The sequence below is a fragment of the Melopsittacus undulatus genome, chromosome 2 (assembly GCF_012275295.1).
Source record: "Melopsittacus undulatus isolate bMelUnd1 chromosome 2, bMelUnd1.mat.Z, whole genome shotgun sequence".
Taxonomy (NCBI): domain Eukaryota; kingdom Metazoa; phylum Chordata; class Aves; order Psittaciformes; family Psittaculidae; genus Melopsittacus; species Melopsittacus undulatus.
This window is the reverse complement of record NC_047528.1, coordinates 104,220,450-104,238,149: the sequence shown is the minus strand read 5'-3', so window position 1 is coordinate 104,238,149 and position 17,700 is coordinate 104,220,450. Positions and strand designations below refer to the sequence as shown.

The window sequence follows — 17,700 nt, the reverse complement described above, 5'->3', positions numbered from 1 at the left end:
GCCCTCTTGGAGATCAAAGTTTTAGCAGGCAACAAAGACCTCCGAGGAGGCTGTTGCCATGGCTACCTTGGTAATGGAAGTCTTTTAATCATGCCAGTCTCCTTTGTGAGCAGCATGCAGCTGCTGCCGGCAAATAAGGAGGAAAAGAGGGGTAAAAAAACTTTGGCAACAAGTAGCACTCCTAAATGGCGTGAAATAAGTAACTAGGAATAGGCTGGGCCAGGAAAAGGGGGATTGGGCCTGGATTACAAAACCGGCAGCACAGTGGCCCTGGGCAGAGCAGCCATGCAGAGTGATGACAGGATTGCAGTTTGAGGATGGGAGGACACAAAAACCTTCCCTGGATTTTTAAGTGGAGGGCTCCCATGCCACTTCCATCACTTGCTGGCACTACCTGCCCTTGGTGACAAAGGCACAGCCCAAGGCTGGAGAGCCCTCACTGTGAAGTTGCTTACAGACACCTTGCTGGCATGACCAACAGCACTGACATCCCTGGCAAATGCTGTGACCAAAACAGAGCAAAATCCTAAAACCTCTTATGAGGGAAAATTCTGCCAAGGACTTTTCCATTTCCAAAACCACATCAACTTTTATGATACAGACTCTCCTGGCACACAAGAGACTCCAAACCTGGCTATTTTTATGACTATTGAGTCACTTTGCTGAGTAAGAACTGCCTTATTAGCATTGCACACCATACACACATGTCCCAGTAGAGATTTATCCTCTCTGAAAGCCAACACACATCTCTATTAGTACATTAATTACTGTGTAATATGCTGTGTATGTATCTACATTCTTTTCTACCTATGGGTGTTAGACTTAACAGATTTTGGGTTTAGCCTCCGTGGATATTGGCTGGTAATACAGACTACCAAAGATGTGAGTTTGCAAAGGTTAAGTGCTAGCTGACTTCAGAAGTTAACAAAAGCCTCAAGTGTTAACTGCTGTTATTTAAAGCCTGACACAGGCAGAAGCTGAAGCTTCTAAAAGATTAATTATTAAATAATATTTAATTAATATATAATTTATGTAGTATTAGCTGCCAAATTGGATGGAAAAAACAAGCAGGCAACAGCCATCTAGTAAAGCACGTATATCCCTAACCAAAGTATCAAACCAACAACTGGGATTAGCAGATCAGTTTCCTGCTTCTTCCAGGTATTTGATATGTCCTTGGGAATGAAGCCCGTTTCACAACGCATGTCTAAGCTGTGTAAAATCTCATAATGCCAACCCTGCACGGACCTATGCACTTCCGGATACTCAGCTGTGCCTACCTATCCCTTACAGCCACTGCCCTGTAGCTATACCAGCTTGCAAAGGAGCAGTATAGCTACTTTCACAGGACCCTCACCTGATTAGTACATTCTGGCCCTCGGGAAGGCTTACTGGGTTATACAAAATCCCATGCAAGTAAAATAGTCTGCTTCCTGATGTGAGCTGGATCACATGAAGCTAGAATGGGGTATCCACTGACCTGTACTTCTGATTCTGAGGTTACTCCAGGCACGCAGCATCCACTGCACTGGTGCCCTTGCAGTTCCCTTCAACAAAGGCTGCAATGAACAACTTTACTGAAGCTCACTGACGTTCTCAGATAAAAAGCAGTAACACAGGGGCTGTGAAAACAATTTGGTTAATAGCACTGTGTTTCAAGAAGCATGACACACAGCCGCTAGCTACTAAGATGTAAATGTAGACTTCCTTAAAAATAAGATTCAGCCTTTTTGATTCAATTGATTAAGTTTTAAAAAATAAAAATTAATAAAACTTCAAATGGATTAATTGGCCCAGTTGTCAGTAAAGGGTTCTGCATTTCTAGTAGAACACACAAATGCAGAGAGCATCACTTGACTCTTGCTGTGGAATTGTGAAGCTCTGTACTAGTCTAGTCCTGCTGCAGCAGAAGCAGAGTTCTTATCAGTCATGCTAGACCCTGTTTGGAGATTCCAAATACCACCAAAATACAACTATTTTATAAAAGTGTGATAACAGTTTTTAGTTTTTTTCCTTACTCTGCAGGAGACTCACTACCAGCCAACCTCCTTCTGTGCTTCTGAGGCACAGAGGTTACCACCCGTCTTCCCCTACCTTCACTGATTCCATTAGAGAGGGTTAAAATCCCTGACTAAGCAAAACCTGCTAAATGGTCTTTTCAGCAAAACACATAAGCACATGCTTAACATCAGGTATGCCTTATAAATCTTATCAGCCTTGCTGTGCACAAATGGATATAAATAAATGCTTATATGTTTTTCGGAAATAGGCCTGAAATGAAGACAGCACATGGGATTCTGATGTTGTCCAACTGCTTTGTGTGTCAACACCACATAACCAGGTGACAAAACTCAACATGCAATCCCATTGTGACCCAGGCCAGCTTAAGTGAACGACACTAAAGACAGCACTAGAAATCTCTGTGATTGCTTCCCTTGGGAAAAAAAAAATACTGTAATTTTTTGTGGTTTAGATTTTGCCTCAAGTTGTGAATAAAGCAACTTTTGATCAATTTTAACAGTGTAATTCACTGTATAAAGCAGGATCTTCCATTTCTAGGTAAACAAATTTCCACTAATTTGTTAATGCTATTAGGTATCTACCATTTTTGCTTCTCAGACCTCTCAAGGTTTCTAATACACGATACTAAACTGCCCTGTCCAACAGGATCTTTTCTAACCTAAACACACCTTTCAACTTGGCATTAATATGAAACCACTAGAAGGGATGCTTTCCTATTTCCTTTTCTGCTCTGACTTTCCTGTGTTCCTCCATTGATAGTATGAACCTCTGCTCGATTCAATGTTCTAATCTATGCTTAAGTCATGCAGTAGCTCCAAAACAAGCAATGTCAATTATATTCGAAAGACCACTGTCAGCAGGGAACAAACAGCAATGTGCTGGGGGAATCATAGTGTATCTTGCAGTGTATCTTGCAGACACTATCCTTCCACTGCTCCAACTGCTCTAACAGGGAGTCTGTGTTCACCCAAAGAGCAGCAAACAGCAAAACATCAAACAAAACCCTTTCACCACATGTCCCTTAGGACTGTGGAATTGCTCCAATCTTCATCGGTACTCACTGCCTCCCTCAAAGCAGTCGGATGGAATAAAAAATGTCCCAGAAGATGCCAGAATGTTAAGAAATGGTATTTTCATCACTGGCTGCTTCCTCCATTAGCCATCAATGGGGAGAGGTAAATGAAAAAAAAAAATAAAATAAGAGCAAAGGGAAAAGGGAAATGGGAAAGATTAAGGTGGGAACAGGAAGGGAGGGATGAAGGAAGGGATGAAAATGGGTAGATAACCTGGAATCACTCTAAAAGCTGGAATGTTGCCTCCATACACACTACCCAGGAAAAGACACACAAGTCGCACCAAGCAGCATGCAGCAGAACAAAGTATGCTTTCATGCTGCTGCCAAACTTGGGAGAGTGCTGCACATAGCACAGGGTCAGACCCACAGGCTGAACAGAAAAGCAGATGTGGTCAAGCTACAGCCTAAGCTACATGTTTCCTCCTACTGTAACTACAGCAAACTGGGGCCAGTGACATCATCAAGGAGAGGAGAGGATGTCTTTATTTCCCCCCCACCCCCCCCCCCCCAGTCTTCTGTACACACTGAAAAACAGATTCTTCCTGTTACCATGGCATTGTTTCATCACTGGTATCTGAGCAGAGTTGTAGACACACAGAAGAGGAAGACACCAAATCCTGTACAGGAAGGTGAAGAAGGGACAAAATTCAGCAGCCATCACCACACAGTCACAGACAGCTCCTCTGGAGATGCTATGGAACAGCTACAACTGCCACCTAGCAGACAGAACCTCACCTGAACTAACACAGTTTATCCTTGGGCCTGTTACTAGCTAGCATATGATACACAGTCACACTGTGGATTTAGACAGGATTGTGACACTTTTCTGGAGGGATCCATTCTCCAATTGTCCACAGCTTGACTGACATCTGAAGGAGTAAGGGGTGATGATGGTACTGTCATAGTCACTCACCCATTCCATCTGGTTTACTTTGAGATGACAACTACAACTCCCAAGCATAAGCGCCAATTAAACTCTGACCCTAGCCAGGAGAGTAAGGGCACTTGATACACATGTTCTGTAGTATGCCTTTACGTATCACCTACACACTATAGACCCAAGCTTTCTCCTTCACAGATGGACAGAATCTGTAGACCCAAGAACCATGCAAGCAAACGCTGGTGTCAGCAGGTCTTAAAGTAAGTTGGGAAAAACTCATCTTACTCTCCTGGGGCAGTCTAGGGGCAAACTACTAAAGCTGGCTCACAGCAGTGTCAATCAACGTCACTGAAAGGCCCATTCCACTCCTCTTCTCTGCTCTAGTGGGAATGGGTGCTTTTCTGGCCTTTACAGTGACACGAACTGTGGAAGCTATCACTGAAAGCTAGCCCTGCAAACAGGAAAGAAACTTATCCTGCTCACCATACTGCTCAAGGGAGCTTAACAGAAACAGAGCCAAGCATGCTGCAGGGAGAACAGGTCCTTTTAGTGGCAGCACCAGCTTAGACCTGATTAAGGTGGCTGTGAAACTGCAACTCTAATTGAACAAGTATAATTACGGAGAGACAAAAATCTCCCAAACTGACACACTCAAGGAGATAAAACAGAGTGCTTCTTGACATCCTCACAGGTGAGCAGTGTGGGCCAAGGAAATGGTAAAAGACTACAAAAAGCATACAATTTGATATCTTTTGGGTGTCTATTTTTAAGAGACTCTGAATCAAGTGTTCACTTTGCTGCAAGTTTATTATTTTATGCCTTAAGAACAAGGGTTCTGATTTTCCACAGCCCTGCACTTTGCTGTAGTCATTTATGCCAGTGTAATGTGTCAGCAATGTGGGTGTAAACATTACTATTCTGGTTTGGTAGCATTTGCCACTCTCTTTGCCTAGGTGTGAATGACTGCACAGGGTGCAAGGCAATTGTGAAAGTACTGTTTTACATAGATCTTACACCCAGACTAATATGGTATACAGATATGTAAAGAGAGCAAGAGTGCAGAAGGAAAGATGTATCACCTATGTGCTGAAAAAGCAATTTGACAAGAAGGCTTACCAAGCACAAGCAGCTCCACCGATTCTTCATTCTTGCCCTCCACGTCATCCGGTGTGATAATAAGGCAGTAATAGAGCCCACTGTCTCCCCACATCAATTTCCCAATCTGAAGGTCTGCATCTGAAAGGCAAAAAAGGTAAGTCAGGCTTTCCTTCCAACACCTATAGGAAGAGTGAAGTGTTGAAAGCACCGGGTCCATCTCTGTGTCCCAAATCCACTTCATTTCCTTACTAAGAAGGGGGGTTAACTTTATCCAGAATATCACAGTACTCAGGAAAAAAAAAACAGGCTCCAGACTCTGTGGCTGAAAGTGGGAAGACAGGTAATGCCAGAAGAGACAGCTCACTCTGTAAGTCCAGAGAGCGTAAGGGGTAACCAATGTCACTCTCTGTCCTTCCTGACACTTGAGCTTGGGGTCCAACAGTATTCTTGTCATGCAAGAATTGCTTAGACAGTATCTCCTCCACAGCACTTAAGTCATCTGCTGAAGAGGTTACACAGAGACGAAGGAAAACACTCTCACTGGCTGAGGCTGATCACATGCTCTGCACAGGAGGGAGCCTCTACTTTTGGCTTGGTGGTCTCCCGAGCCAAGCAGAAGCCTTGTGCTTTCAAGGGACAAGGTTTCCCGCACATCCTTCGAGACCAAGTGTTTAAAGGACCCTGCACCCCGCCTGTCCACCCTACCTGACTTCACCCCATGAAAAACTCTTCCTTTCACATTGCTGAAGACTGTATGGGTTTAGGTTCATGACAGCATAAGCTAATGAAGTCCAGAGTTGGGCAAACATGAGATGTAGAATAACTTTGGTATTCTGGAACTGGTTAAAAAAATCAACGAAGTTTGCAAGGAAGAGAAACCTAGTGCATGGAGACTGAATCTATACCTTTCTTGCTGATGCCCCTTTGTTAAGTAAAATCTGTGTAGGGAGCAATATGCAGAAGCCAGAAATAAAAACCTGTTCTTCAAAGGGGAAAAGAATACCGTGTGAGGGCTGGAGAGCTATATGAAGTCAGATGAAGGGATGCACCAAAGGAAATTAACTTTGGGTCTAGGGTTGGTTGGCTAAATCCTAAATGTCTGACATCCAGCAGGCTTTCCTAAGGGAGCGAATTGAACAATTTTACTGCCAGCTCCCAGTATCCCAAACAGGTCCATTCTAAACCCCCATCAAGCATCACAGGGGTGGAAGAGTTACCGTGGACAATGCTGATGTCTCTTTCCTTATAGAAGTCCCCTATAGTGACAGCAGATCCTTGTTTGGAGGCCACAACTCGGACTGTCCTCCTGCTGTCCACACAGTCCAAGTAGGGATCCCAGTCCAGGTTCCTCTTGCTCATCGTTTGTAAACCAGAAGTCGCCATTCCCAAAGCTTCTCCCACTCGGTCCTGGCAATAAGATTTAAACCGCCACTGCACAACAGCTGGTTGGGTAGAAGAAGTGGAGAAATGGCAGCGAAGCAGAGCAGGCTGAAACAACATGGCCACCTTCTTCTTCTCAGGCATGGTAACCTGCAAGCCTTCCACTTCAGCTAAAAGACAAAAGCATGAGTGTCATATGCCTCAGCATTACCTGAAGAGGAAGCTACTGCATTTTATCATAGCACCATTTTCCCCATGTACATAAAATTAAACTAACCATCTGTTTCAGGTGCTAGGGTGCAATAACTCCTCAATGTACATAAGCATGGGTGTTGGCAGCAGAAGTTTGCTTTTTTCATAGCCTACAGCCACAGGGAAAAATACAGCGTGATGGGGCTAACCACTCAAATATAATATTCTTATGCTCTGTAGATACCCTAGCACAGTGGCATGATGACTCACGGCTTCTGTGGCAGGTACACAGACTAGGAAGAGGTATTTTAGGGATGGCCACACTTTGCTTCTACAGCAGGTCTGCCAAGGGGCCAGATCCTGAGTTCACAGCAATCCCAATGCAGAATAAGTCACCCCCCCCACAATTCTGGTGGCATCACACCTCCTTTCTGAAAGCCATGCAGCATGCAGTGCCTGGCTCAGCCCATGGTGCACTGGTGCCCAGCTGGTGGTGTTTGCTCTGCCAAACTCTAGAGGTGCATGAAGGAGTGGATCCAGAATCGCACAGCTCCTGCCAGGCCTGGCATACAGCACTGAGAGAAACTGCTCCATGTGGGAGATACAGAGAAAAATGGTCCAAACACTGAAGTTTTTCACATTCCCAGGGAGGAGATGGATCTCAACACCCAATCTTTATCTACCAGCTACAGGAGAGCTGCTGCCCAGAGCTGACATATTCAAGCCTTGGAGAAGACACATGGGAATGCTCCTACATCCTTGGGTGGCTTAGGGAAAAGCTAAGAGCAATGCCAGCATAGAGCTCTCAGGAGAATGAGGTACTTCATCCACCCATAGAGGAATGGCCAAAACCTCGCATGCATGCCCTGCATTGCTTCCCTCCTCCTTGTGCTGCACAGCAATGACTGAGAGCACTGGAATGCTGGACACATGCTAGAATGTACCCTGACACTTCCCCAGGCAGGGATGTGCAGGCCTGTGAAACAGCCCAGGGGCAAGGAGAGAGCAACTAAAAGGAAGTTTGTAACCAGAGGCATTTTCTGCAGCTGGGGGGCAGCTGTACCTGATGGTGGAGGTTCATAGGAGAAATGGGATCCAGTTTCAGTACAGGAAATGATGATGGCAGCTCCCTACATGCAATTACCCCACACCTCGAGGCCCAGAGCAGTGCACAGTGAAAAAGGTGACAAGACACAAGGAAACATAGGAGAGAATAAAGCAGAAGAGACACTGATGGACGTTAGGGGAAGCTAAGGGATGAAGCAAAAGACAGGACAAAGAAAAGCTTCCTAATGTTGGGAAGCAGTAGCAGAGAAGGGCAAAAGCAGAGAAAGAAGAGTAAGCATAAAGTATCAGGTTAAGTGTAGGAAGCAGAAGGATAGGCAGGGTGACAATCATGGAATGTCATGTTTAACCAAGAAGCTTATATTCAGCTGGAAGAAGCTGAAGAAAGGCTCTGGAGGGGCTGTCTCTGAAGGGCTGGAGCCAGGTTGCAGATTAAGAAATGATGCAGAGAGGAGAGGAAATAAGAGTCAGCAAAAATAAACCACCCGCTCCAGAAAGCAGGGATGAAAAGGAGATGGAAGTTGGCAAAAGAAAATTATATGACAGGAGATATCTTTAGGATGGGAAAAAAAAAAGAAGGAAAAAAAAAGGTGTAGACTCAAGCACTGGAGCTTAAAACAGAGAACAATAAATGTACCAATGGTGTAACAGCAAGCATGAAGGGACAAGATCAAGATGGAGACAGCCACAGACCTGAAAAGCAAAAGCAAGAAAGAGATTCATGATCAGAAGTCAAAATCAAAGGGAAGAAGCTGGACCAAGAATGAATATTCATTTCAACAAATTATCAGTGTCCAAACCATATATCACAATGAAGTCAGGGGATAAAAACATAGTATGGAAAGAACCTAGTGGAAAGCACATTTCAGAGAGGCAAGACAGTCACTGATACTAACAAAGACTTAGTGATTTAGGCAGGATTTGACCCTGGTGACTGCTTACAGTGCAGAGGTGCTACGGTGTTTGCAAAGGGATGCGTTACACTACGCACATGGTACTTATGCCATGTGAAAGTTGCACAGGAGTTATCATTACTTCTGCCAAAAGTGCCTGCACCCGAATCCAAACACCGTTAAGTGTGGGTATTCTCCAGAGTACCACAAAACACAGCTGAGGTCCCAAAAAGATGCTCCCACAGGAGAGGCAGTAGCATTAGGCAGGTCCCCACTTTCCCAAGGAACAGGCAGAGAGATTACTCCTTTTCCCAGGGACTAGAGGGGCAGAAACATGGGAGCTACATGGCACTAAGAAAATGTCACCACTTGTTTCCCAAGGTGAACCAAGCAGTGATGTTGTCTTATTCTTTCCTCTCCAGAGACCTGTGCTTCCCAGGTTGTATCTGAATGCAAGACACATGACAAGCACCTTGAAAAACAAATGGGTCCAGGTGAAACCCACATCTGGCAACTCTATGCCTGACCCCATGCAGTCTGCAGCCAAAGCCAGCTTGTGATGTGAGCTGATCAAGTGACTCATCACGTTACTGCAGCTTCAGGGACAAAAGAGTGACACAGTGAATATTTAAATCTTTCCCTTGTGAACGAAGTATGCTGCTTACTAAATACAGTGCTTTCAGCTAACCATGTACCACAGTCCTCCTTCCCTCTTAATGAGATTTATGAGTTTGGCAAGCCAGAGACTGCTTTACTAAATGATTAGTTGAGCTTTAACAAATTCTCATCTAACTTTCCCCACCCACCCCCATGTGAATATTTATTTCAAGAAAAGCAAAGCAGTTGGGAAAACACAGAAACTCTTTTCCTACTCAAAATCATTCGGAAAATGTGCAGTGAATTACCTGGCATCTTCTCTATTCTATCCCAAGCTCTTTATTAACATTTGAAGTTATTTTCAGATTCTTTCCAGAAATAGTATTTTAGGAGCAACACAGAGCCTCAGATTGAGAGACTGGAGCAGTGGAAACTCCATTTAAGTCAAATTATATACAATTATGGCTGAACTGGGAAATTATACACCTGTTACTTCCTCTGTCAAAAAAAATGTGTCAGAATCGATTCATGTAGTACCTCATTGCTGTAACAGCATCCATCAAAAGTGGCACCAGGATATTCAGCTGCCTGAAGACAAGATGGTGGATTTACAACCTCTTTGTCCAGTTTAATACAAGAAGGACTAAAAAGAAACTGAATTGTGCTGTGTTGTTTTGACTAATGGAGCCAGAGCGAGATAAGCCCTTATTTCAAAAGCATCATGGAAATGTTCTTCCTGCACTCCAGAGAAGCAACCTGTTCATCGTGAATTTCTTGATGTTTGAACTTTCACAAGAAATATCTAACTCTGATCATGAGAGTAGTCTCATGAATACATAACAATTTGGATTACCTTTTTTCTGTTCTCCTAAATCCCCAGAGAAAGGTCTGCAAATATCAATCAAGTGCATTTTAAAGAACAACAGATATACTTCCTCTCAAAGAATAAAAGGATGCACCGGTTTGTGTATCTGTGCATGTGTATACACTCCCAGAGAAAGAGCTTAAAAATAATTATGCTTCAGAAACATCATTGGATAGGGTTTGTCTGTTTCTCATTGGCAAAGTATATTTGTCTCCTTTCTCTGATTCTTTTCCTGAACTGTCCTCAGATTATGCATTCAAACTATGCAGTCAACATTACATACAAGCTATCACTAATACATTCTAGTGGTGATTAAAGAGAATTCCAGAAGTGATTATAGAGGGGATATCGGTACAGGCACATTTGAGCCTTGTGAGCCTGATCTTCACCTTCCACGAGCAAAAGAGAGAAGGCAATTGAGAGGTGATAACTTAGGCTCTTGCTTTTTAGTTGCTCCCTGGAGAAGCCTCCCTGAGGTTAGATGAATCCTAGGAAGATTTAGCTTCAAAACTTAGACTTAAGTTAGCCTTTTTGGATAGAATCAAGAATCATGGAATGTTTGGGGTGGAAGGAACCTTTAAAGATGATGTAGTTAGAACAGGGTTGATCAGAAGCACTAATTCCTGTAAATAATGGCAAGGCCAAACACTGTAGTTCAGTGTAACAAGTTTCAGACTGCATCCTTCTAGCATGTAAGATCTGAGTCCAAGAGAAGGCAGCACACATTACTCTTCAGGTCAGCATGGGTGTCCATATCTGTTGATACATCCTATCTCTTCCTTTGCTATTACTTGGCTCATTCTACCACTTGCCTGAGGCACTAAAGCTGATGCTGTGAAACCTCTGGAAAACTCCTCTTAGACTACACTTAAGGGCAGAAAAGCACACATTCATTGGTAAGAGGTAGTGCTCCTAGGGTCGTCTGTATCACTTCCCAAAACAAAAACTGCTGAGCAAGGAGATGCTGTATCTTCTTTGCACCTTGGCTTCTATCCATAAATTAAAACTGTCCTTTCCCCCATTGCTGAATACAGGCATACCATCTGCACTTTTCAAATGTGAATCAGGAAATGGAAGATCTGGACTTTGAAAAGTCAAAGATGATAAACAGATGTGTAAACAGGTGACTGGGGAGCCAGTGGGATCACTGAGATTGTGTTGTGCAGATTCTTGCCTACTCATGCTGGACTAAATCCAATCTATGCAATTTATCAACGAAAGGCATTATCATCAGATTATGTTGAGTAGCTTATAGGAAATTAATTGGATGCCTTGGTTTGGTTCCTATCAGACTTGTGTTCTTAGCAACCTGGCATCTAACTGTCAACTTTTTTAGCTAGCAAGAAACCACTGCCTAACCAGGTCAGCAGCAGCTGAGGTGAAAGCATGGCACTGCTTTTTACAGCTCTGTAGCAAAAACTGAAAATTTCAGCTCCCTACCTGCTTAGCCTGGAGAGGGGCAAAACCAAAGCATTCGGACAAAAGCACAACCTTGCACACCCAGCACTTACATCATAGAACCTCAAAACGTAACACTCCATGTAGGACAAGGCCCAGCCTCTTCAAACTGACTGCAGCAGGCTTTTTCTTGCTCTCCCCATTCTCTGTGATGCTGTCCTCCATGCTCCTGAGTTCTCTAAGGAAGTACACAGCTGTGAAATGTCAGAAACTGTGTAAGGGCTTCCCCAAGAGCTGAGGACATTCCCCAGGCTTTCCTAGGTATTGGGGCCTCTACACCAGCTTTCCTGCACTCATTACACTCTTTAACCACCTGCCCCTTTCACACATTCACAAAAGTCACCCTGGATGCTTTCAGGTGAATTACCTCAGCTTTGGCCACCAGATCAAATCCACCTTGTCTGAAAAGCTATTAGAATTGTCGAGTGACTCCTAGTTTACAGACCTGGTTTAGCATCCCAGAAATCACTCCCAAAACTATCACTCAGCAACTGGTCACCACTAACTTCTGAGAAAGAAATGGGAAGAGTCCAAATGGGAAGTCCAAGCCTTGTAGTACCAAGCCTGTCTTTGGGATAACACTAGGACTTCCACTGCTGGCAGTCCTGGTCAAGGTAATCTCAAAGGAATAAAAAGTAAAAAAAGTATGAGATTTCTTCCCAGTTACATACTGTGGGCAGGTAGTCAAGGAAGTCAAATGAACACTTTAACTCAAGGCAGATAAAACAGCCCATCCATTTCCCTGTCTTCCCAAGAAGTCTGTTCTGCTGGCCAGGAAACAGCAAATCACAACTTTGCCATTGTGCTGTTGCTGCCTGCTCTCCTAAACTCGGGCTGAGAAAGCAAAGGTAAATCTACCCACCTTTGTAGTATACCAGTTGATGAAAAACTGTTTAACAGGAAGATCACATTTTAATACGGACAGTTTCCTAAGGGCCATCTTTCCACACTTATCCTGAGTCATGAACCAGAAAAAAAAAAGTGCTCTGCTTGTTCTGTAGGTAAAACTGGAGTTCAGTCTTCACTTCTCTCTAGTTTAAAATCATTAGAAATTGCAGCATTCATACGAATAATGATACATACAAGGAGAGGATTCATTCCAGAATCGAGATGCAGTTGGTGATTTACAAGAACCAGCTTTATACAGGAGCTTAAGGATTACTTGGCAAACTGTATCTTCTTTTTCTAGAATGAGAAAACAGTCTCACACTTACTTAAACCCATGTCACTCCACAGGAAGGAATAAAGGGTGACCATCCCTTTGCTGTTGTTACTCAAGCAGTAGCTTTAGGCAGGTGGGAAAGCAGGGCAGGAGGATGAGAAGCCAAACCAAAACCACTGTATCTCACACAGAATTATTTGCAATTCCAGTAAGAAGTCACAATGCACAAAACCAAACAAAAGATAAATGCAGGAGCCAAAAATTAAAGACAAAGGACTGAGAAGAATTAATGCTGGGAGGAAAGGAACTGTGAGTGCTTGTTAGACATCTCTCAGTCCACCTCAAGGAGGGAGGAGGGGAGAGAAGGGGGTGAAAGCCTCTTTCTTGCTGCCTTTTGTTTCCCTACTTCCTCCCTATTTTCTACTCTGTGTCTTACCCTGCCCCCTCCACTTCCCAACCCCCACTTCTCTTTCCCAGAATGGAGTGTACCACTCGGGCTGGATTAGGGCTCCTTACCTTGCTGCAGACCTTTCATTCCTTTGCACAGCCACTGTGGAGAGGAAAACCTTGAACCCATGTTTGCTAGCCTCTCTCCCTTTTCTGTGCACACACACACAGACGCTGACACACACACACCTTTACTTGTTTGCTTTCTCCCAGCCATGGAAGAGGACAGCAGCGCGGGCTCCATCGCTCGGCGGCACCGGCGAGAGGCTGGAGGGCAGCAAGAGGATATTGGCTGCCTCCATCTCATCACACGGCTGCAGCTAACCTGTTGCCTGTCAGAAGCCTTTGCCTGCCTGCGGCTGACAGCACCAGCAGCACGCAGATCTGTCTCCAAGCGCAAGACTAGAGGAAACTAGAAGGTTTTCCTACTGCAGCGGTACTTCTCTCCGCATTATACAAACAGCGGTAGCTGCCAGTAATCATTAACTACTTTTAATGGAGGAAGAAAGGTGTCAACAGCCCAGCCTTTCAGCTTGATGGAAAAGTCCTGATCTAGCCAGACATGTCCAGATAATGAAGCTCTTTAAAAAGAGGGAGGAATGTAATGTCAAGTTTATCTTCACCCTGTACTCCTCCTACCAGTCCCCTATGTTATTTATCAGCATACCACTATGGCTAGTAGGAAAAGGGTGGTAGCTGCGGACGGGCTGGACGACAGACCAACTCAGTGAAGTGGGATACGCCTGGAAGCAGCCAAATGGTGGGGAGGGAGGCAGGGAGAGAGGCAGGGAGAGAGGCAAGGAAGAACGAGCTGGGAGCTGCCAAAGCCCCAGATGAGGCCATGAAACCCTGGAAGGGAGCAGTAGGCAGGCACTGGTGCTGAAGATGACTCAGAGTGCAAAAGCAAGGAAAGTGGTAGGTGGGTGGTGGGAGAGAGGTGTTATGACTAAAAGCCGAATTTACCACTTGTGAATCCTAAAATCTGAATAGGAAGAGAGAAAAGGTTGAGGGTTGGTTTTTTTCTTTTTTTTTTTGTTTTGGGTTGGGTTTTTATTTTTGTTTGCTTGGTTTTGGTTTTGTAGGATACACTGGTGGTGGTGGGAAACAAATGCCACTTAATCCAAGTGTGTCTGCTGCTTCTTTCAGCCTGTAACCTGCCTGCCTAAGACCAGCCTGCTGCAGCTTTTCCCAAAGGTTCCTTCTCCTGCCTGTGCCTGGATGCTGCACCGGCTCACAGGAGTGAGCAGATCCTATTTCTCCCTGATTCCTCCCTGCCCTGCCGCTCTTACTCTGCCGTAAACCCTACGCTCCCTTTTCCTTGTTATTCAGTTTTTAGATCCAGCCACTTTTCAGCTTGTTCCCTCTCTCCTCCTCCTTGCTTAGGAAGGGCCTGCCCGACCTCATAGGGAGCCAGCCGGACAGGAGGTGGCTTGCAAGCTGCGCTACCGAGCGGCAGTCCCGTCCTGCGCTCAAAGGCCTATGCTGTGCATACAACACCATCACTGGCACAGCCGGATTCTGCCCCCCCCCCCCCCCCCGGCAGCCCCCTCCTCTCACACCTGTGTTAGACGGAGTGCGCATCCAGGACACCGGGAAAGGAGAAGTTCCTGCAATTGTTCCCGGCCCGGCGTGTGAGCCGAGGGCTGTCTCCATCTCCCTTGCAACGCAGCCAAGGACGCTCCGGCCTCCCTCTGCTCTCCCGCTGCCTCCCCTGGCTGGCTCCCACCTTCCCAGCCACAGAGCACTCCTCTCTCTCTTAGCGCCGCAGTAAACACTGGCCCAACCATCCCCCGTGGGCAGCAGCAGCACCGATGCCCCGCGGACCTGTGCTCCTCCGCTCGGGCACGAGGCGCCGGCTGCCTCCCCACGTCCCCAGCGAATCCAGTCCTCTCCGCGAAGTGCCAGCAAACTGCACAGCGGGACGCCCCCAGAAAAGCTCCCCCCGGTCGGCTCCCTCCACAGTCTACCGTGGCACATCCCAAACCTCCTGTTCTCGTCCTAAAGAAAGACGTAGAGCCCGCCGGTCTAGGCACAGCACAAGGCACCTGGGGCCACCGCGACACCCGCAGCCGGCAGCCCCCCAGCCCTACCTGCGAGCCACAGGAGGACGATCCAGCCCAGGACGTGCCCATCCATCTTTCCGCTGGCTCGGGCAGCGCGGGCAGGCGGGCGGGCGGCAGGCGCGGAGCGGGGGCGCGGCAGGGCGGGCGCGACCATGCCGAGGGGCGGTGGGAAAGGCCCAGGGGGCGGCCCCGGCCGGCGCTCCCGCAGCCACCTCCCCTCAGTTTCGGCCGGGCTGGCAGCAAGCGGTCGTGCCGTGTGCCTCCGCTCCTCCCCTTCCCTGCTGGCGGCCCCTGCGGCGACGGGGGGGCACTTGTCAAGGCCGGCCCCGCCGCTGTCCGGACGTAGCGGCAGGCAGGGACACCGTGGCGGCGGGGCTCGGCCGGGCGGGGGGCGGCTTTCCGAAGCGGCTTCTCTAGCGCGCTTGCCCTACCAAGGGCGCGTTGTGATTGTCCGGTGCTGCCGGGGGGCGGCCGGAGCTCTCCTCGGCTTGCCGGCACAATGGCATGTTTCTTTGCAACTGCTTCAAGCCCTTCGCTCCTGCCCCGTCCCGCTTCACAACTTCACAGGCGAACTCTGGGAAATGTCCACAGCGATCATCTGTCCTTCCCGAATTTAACAAATGTATGCCTTGGCAAATGAATGCAGACTGTTCCAATTCGGAATTTCCCTGGGGTTTCCACTTTCAGCATGGGCACGGATGCAACTAATTACTGTAATTTTAGATTAAGATACGCCTTTGAGCAACCTGGTGTAGTGGACGGTGTCCTTGCATGTGGCAGGAGAGCTGGAACTAGATGATCTTAGGGTCCTTTCTAACCGAACCGATTCTATGATACTATGATTCTAACCCAACCCATTTATAATTATATAATTTTAGATGCAAAATAGATATTCTGGCTGTTAACAATGGACAGCCAAGTTGTGGGGTATTATATTTTGTTGCCACCATGACGCTGGAAGGGCGTGGAAGTATTTTTGGAGGAAGGGCACAGCCAACAAGAAATACAGCTGAAGAAGATAACTTTTAAAACGATGGATGTGGAGGTGAAATGAAATGGTCCTGGTCACAGTGAGCACATGTACACATACATACTATACTTAAAACCTATAAACTTCCTATGAAAGCAAAGTAAGTCAGTGGAATTGTCCATAGGCCTAGAGCTGGCAAAACAGCAACATGCTCTTAGGTGGCTCAGCACCAGAGAAGCACCTTCCAGCGTGGCACCCACCATTCAGAGCATCCAGCACAGCTTCCCTTTGCATGTTGTTCATCTACTGGCATTTTCTTTTCAGGCACTTGGCTGGTGTTTGGATTCTGCAGGCGTCAGTGAGCCCCTTGAGAGGTGGGAGTAGTCTTCAACTTCTCATCTGGAATCTGCCAAAGAACATAAACAACCTTAACATCCTTCCAACCCTAACTATTCTATGATTCTATGATTCTGTTTTTTTAACACAAAGCTGAGCCGCAGAGGTGTGTCCCACTGCTGAAGGCAGGGTGCACAGTGGTGCTGGAAGTAAAACTGAACAAGCCATTGGCATTCTAGCCAATATTTTCTGACTGCCTGTAGATCCCTCATAATTCTGCCTTTCAGACTAAACCTCTCTACAGGCAAGATAAGCTTATTTCCAAAGCGTGAATAAAAATAGATCAATAATTTCTGAGTGAAAAAGCAAAACAGCATGTTTGCTATGATAAAAGATGTGTTGAAACATTTTACTTGTTTTTGAACAGTTGCAGGCCCTCTGTTAATAGCGTTAAAACGGAATTAAGCAAGGAGATAATCCCTAGGCAGCAAGTCTGGGTTTAAGTGTTTTATTCAGTGCTACTCAATGTCTTTTAAAAATACTTTTCACATAGAAGTTTGTTTTTATTCAACATTGCTTTGGAAAAAAAAAAAAAGAAAACAAAACCCTACACCCCAATCAGTGTCCTGGTGTTCCTCTGACCTAATACATGATGAATTTAACTGTTTTGCAGCACTGGCAAAAAGCCACTATTAAGAACCAAGACCCTGTTATGCTAAAGAGTGTACATACGCAACAGCACAGAGAGCTGATCTCCTTCAGCACATAGTGATCTGACACCCCATTGCCTCTGTGCGTACTTGCAGGAGGAAAACACAGCAGAAACTCATGTTAGGGCCACAGCTTCAGCTTCCAGAAACACAACTCGGATGGAGCTGTGATCCTTTGCATCAGCTGAGAGCATGCCTCACCACTGTTATGGATCTGTAGGCTATAATGCACGAAGATTTGTATGGGCTGACTCCTGAAAGGTGAACACAAAGCTATTTTTCTCTCTTTCCCATAATTATTTTTCTTGATAACCCTCAAAACTTCAAGTGAAATCCTGGTGCCTTGACCTTCTGCAGCTTAATTGGCCAGGACCTGATCCAGAGTTTCCTGTGACAGTGTTGATGTTGATGTTGATATGATCTGACTGGGAGCAGTACAATATCTTGTGCATCGCTATTGTTAGCTACTCCTAGCGTGGTCTGGTTG

At 45.9% G+C, this 17,700-nt stretch overlaps 1 protein-coding gene across 1 annotated transcript in view; it reads right to left on the bottom strand.

The window, feature by feature from the left end:
* The window catches only part of ILDR2 (immunoglobulin like domain containing receptor 2), a 37,536-nt gene extending 22,240 nt beyond the window's left edge, over positions 1-15,296 (bottom strand). Inside the window, exons 1-3 of the mRNA XM_034074484.1 lie at positions 15,225-15,296; positions 6,293-6,625; positions 5,094-5,213 (exon numbers count right to left, since the gene is read on the bottom strand). Coding sequence (XP_033930375.1) covers positions 5,094-5,213; positions 6,293-6,625; positions 15,225-15,270 — 499 coding nt within the window. The 5' untranslated portion in view covers positions 15,271-15,296. The remainder of the gene's footprint in view (positions 1-5,093; positions 5,214-6,292; positions 6,626-15,224) is intronic.
* Positions 15,297-17,700: the final 2,404 nt, after the last annotated feature.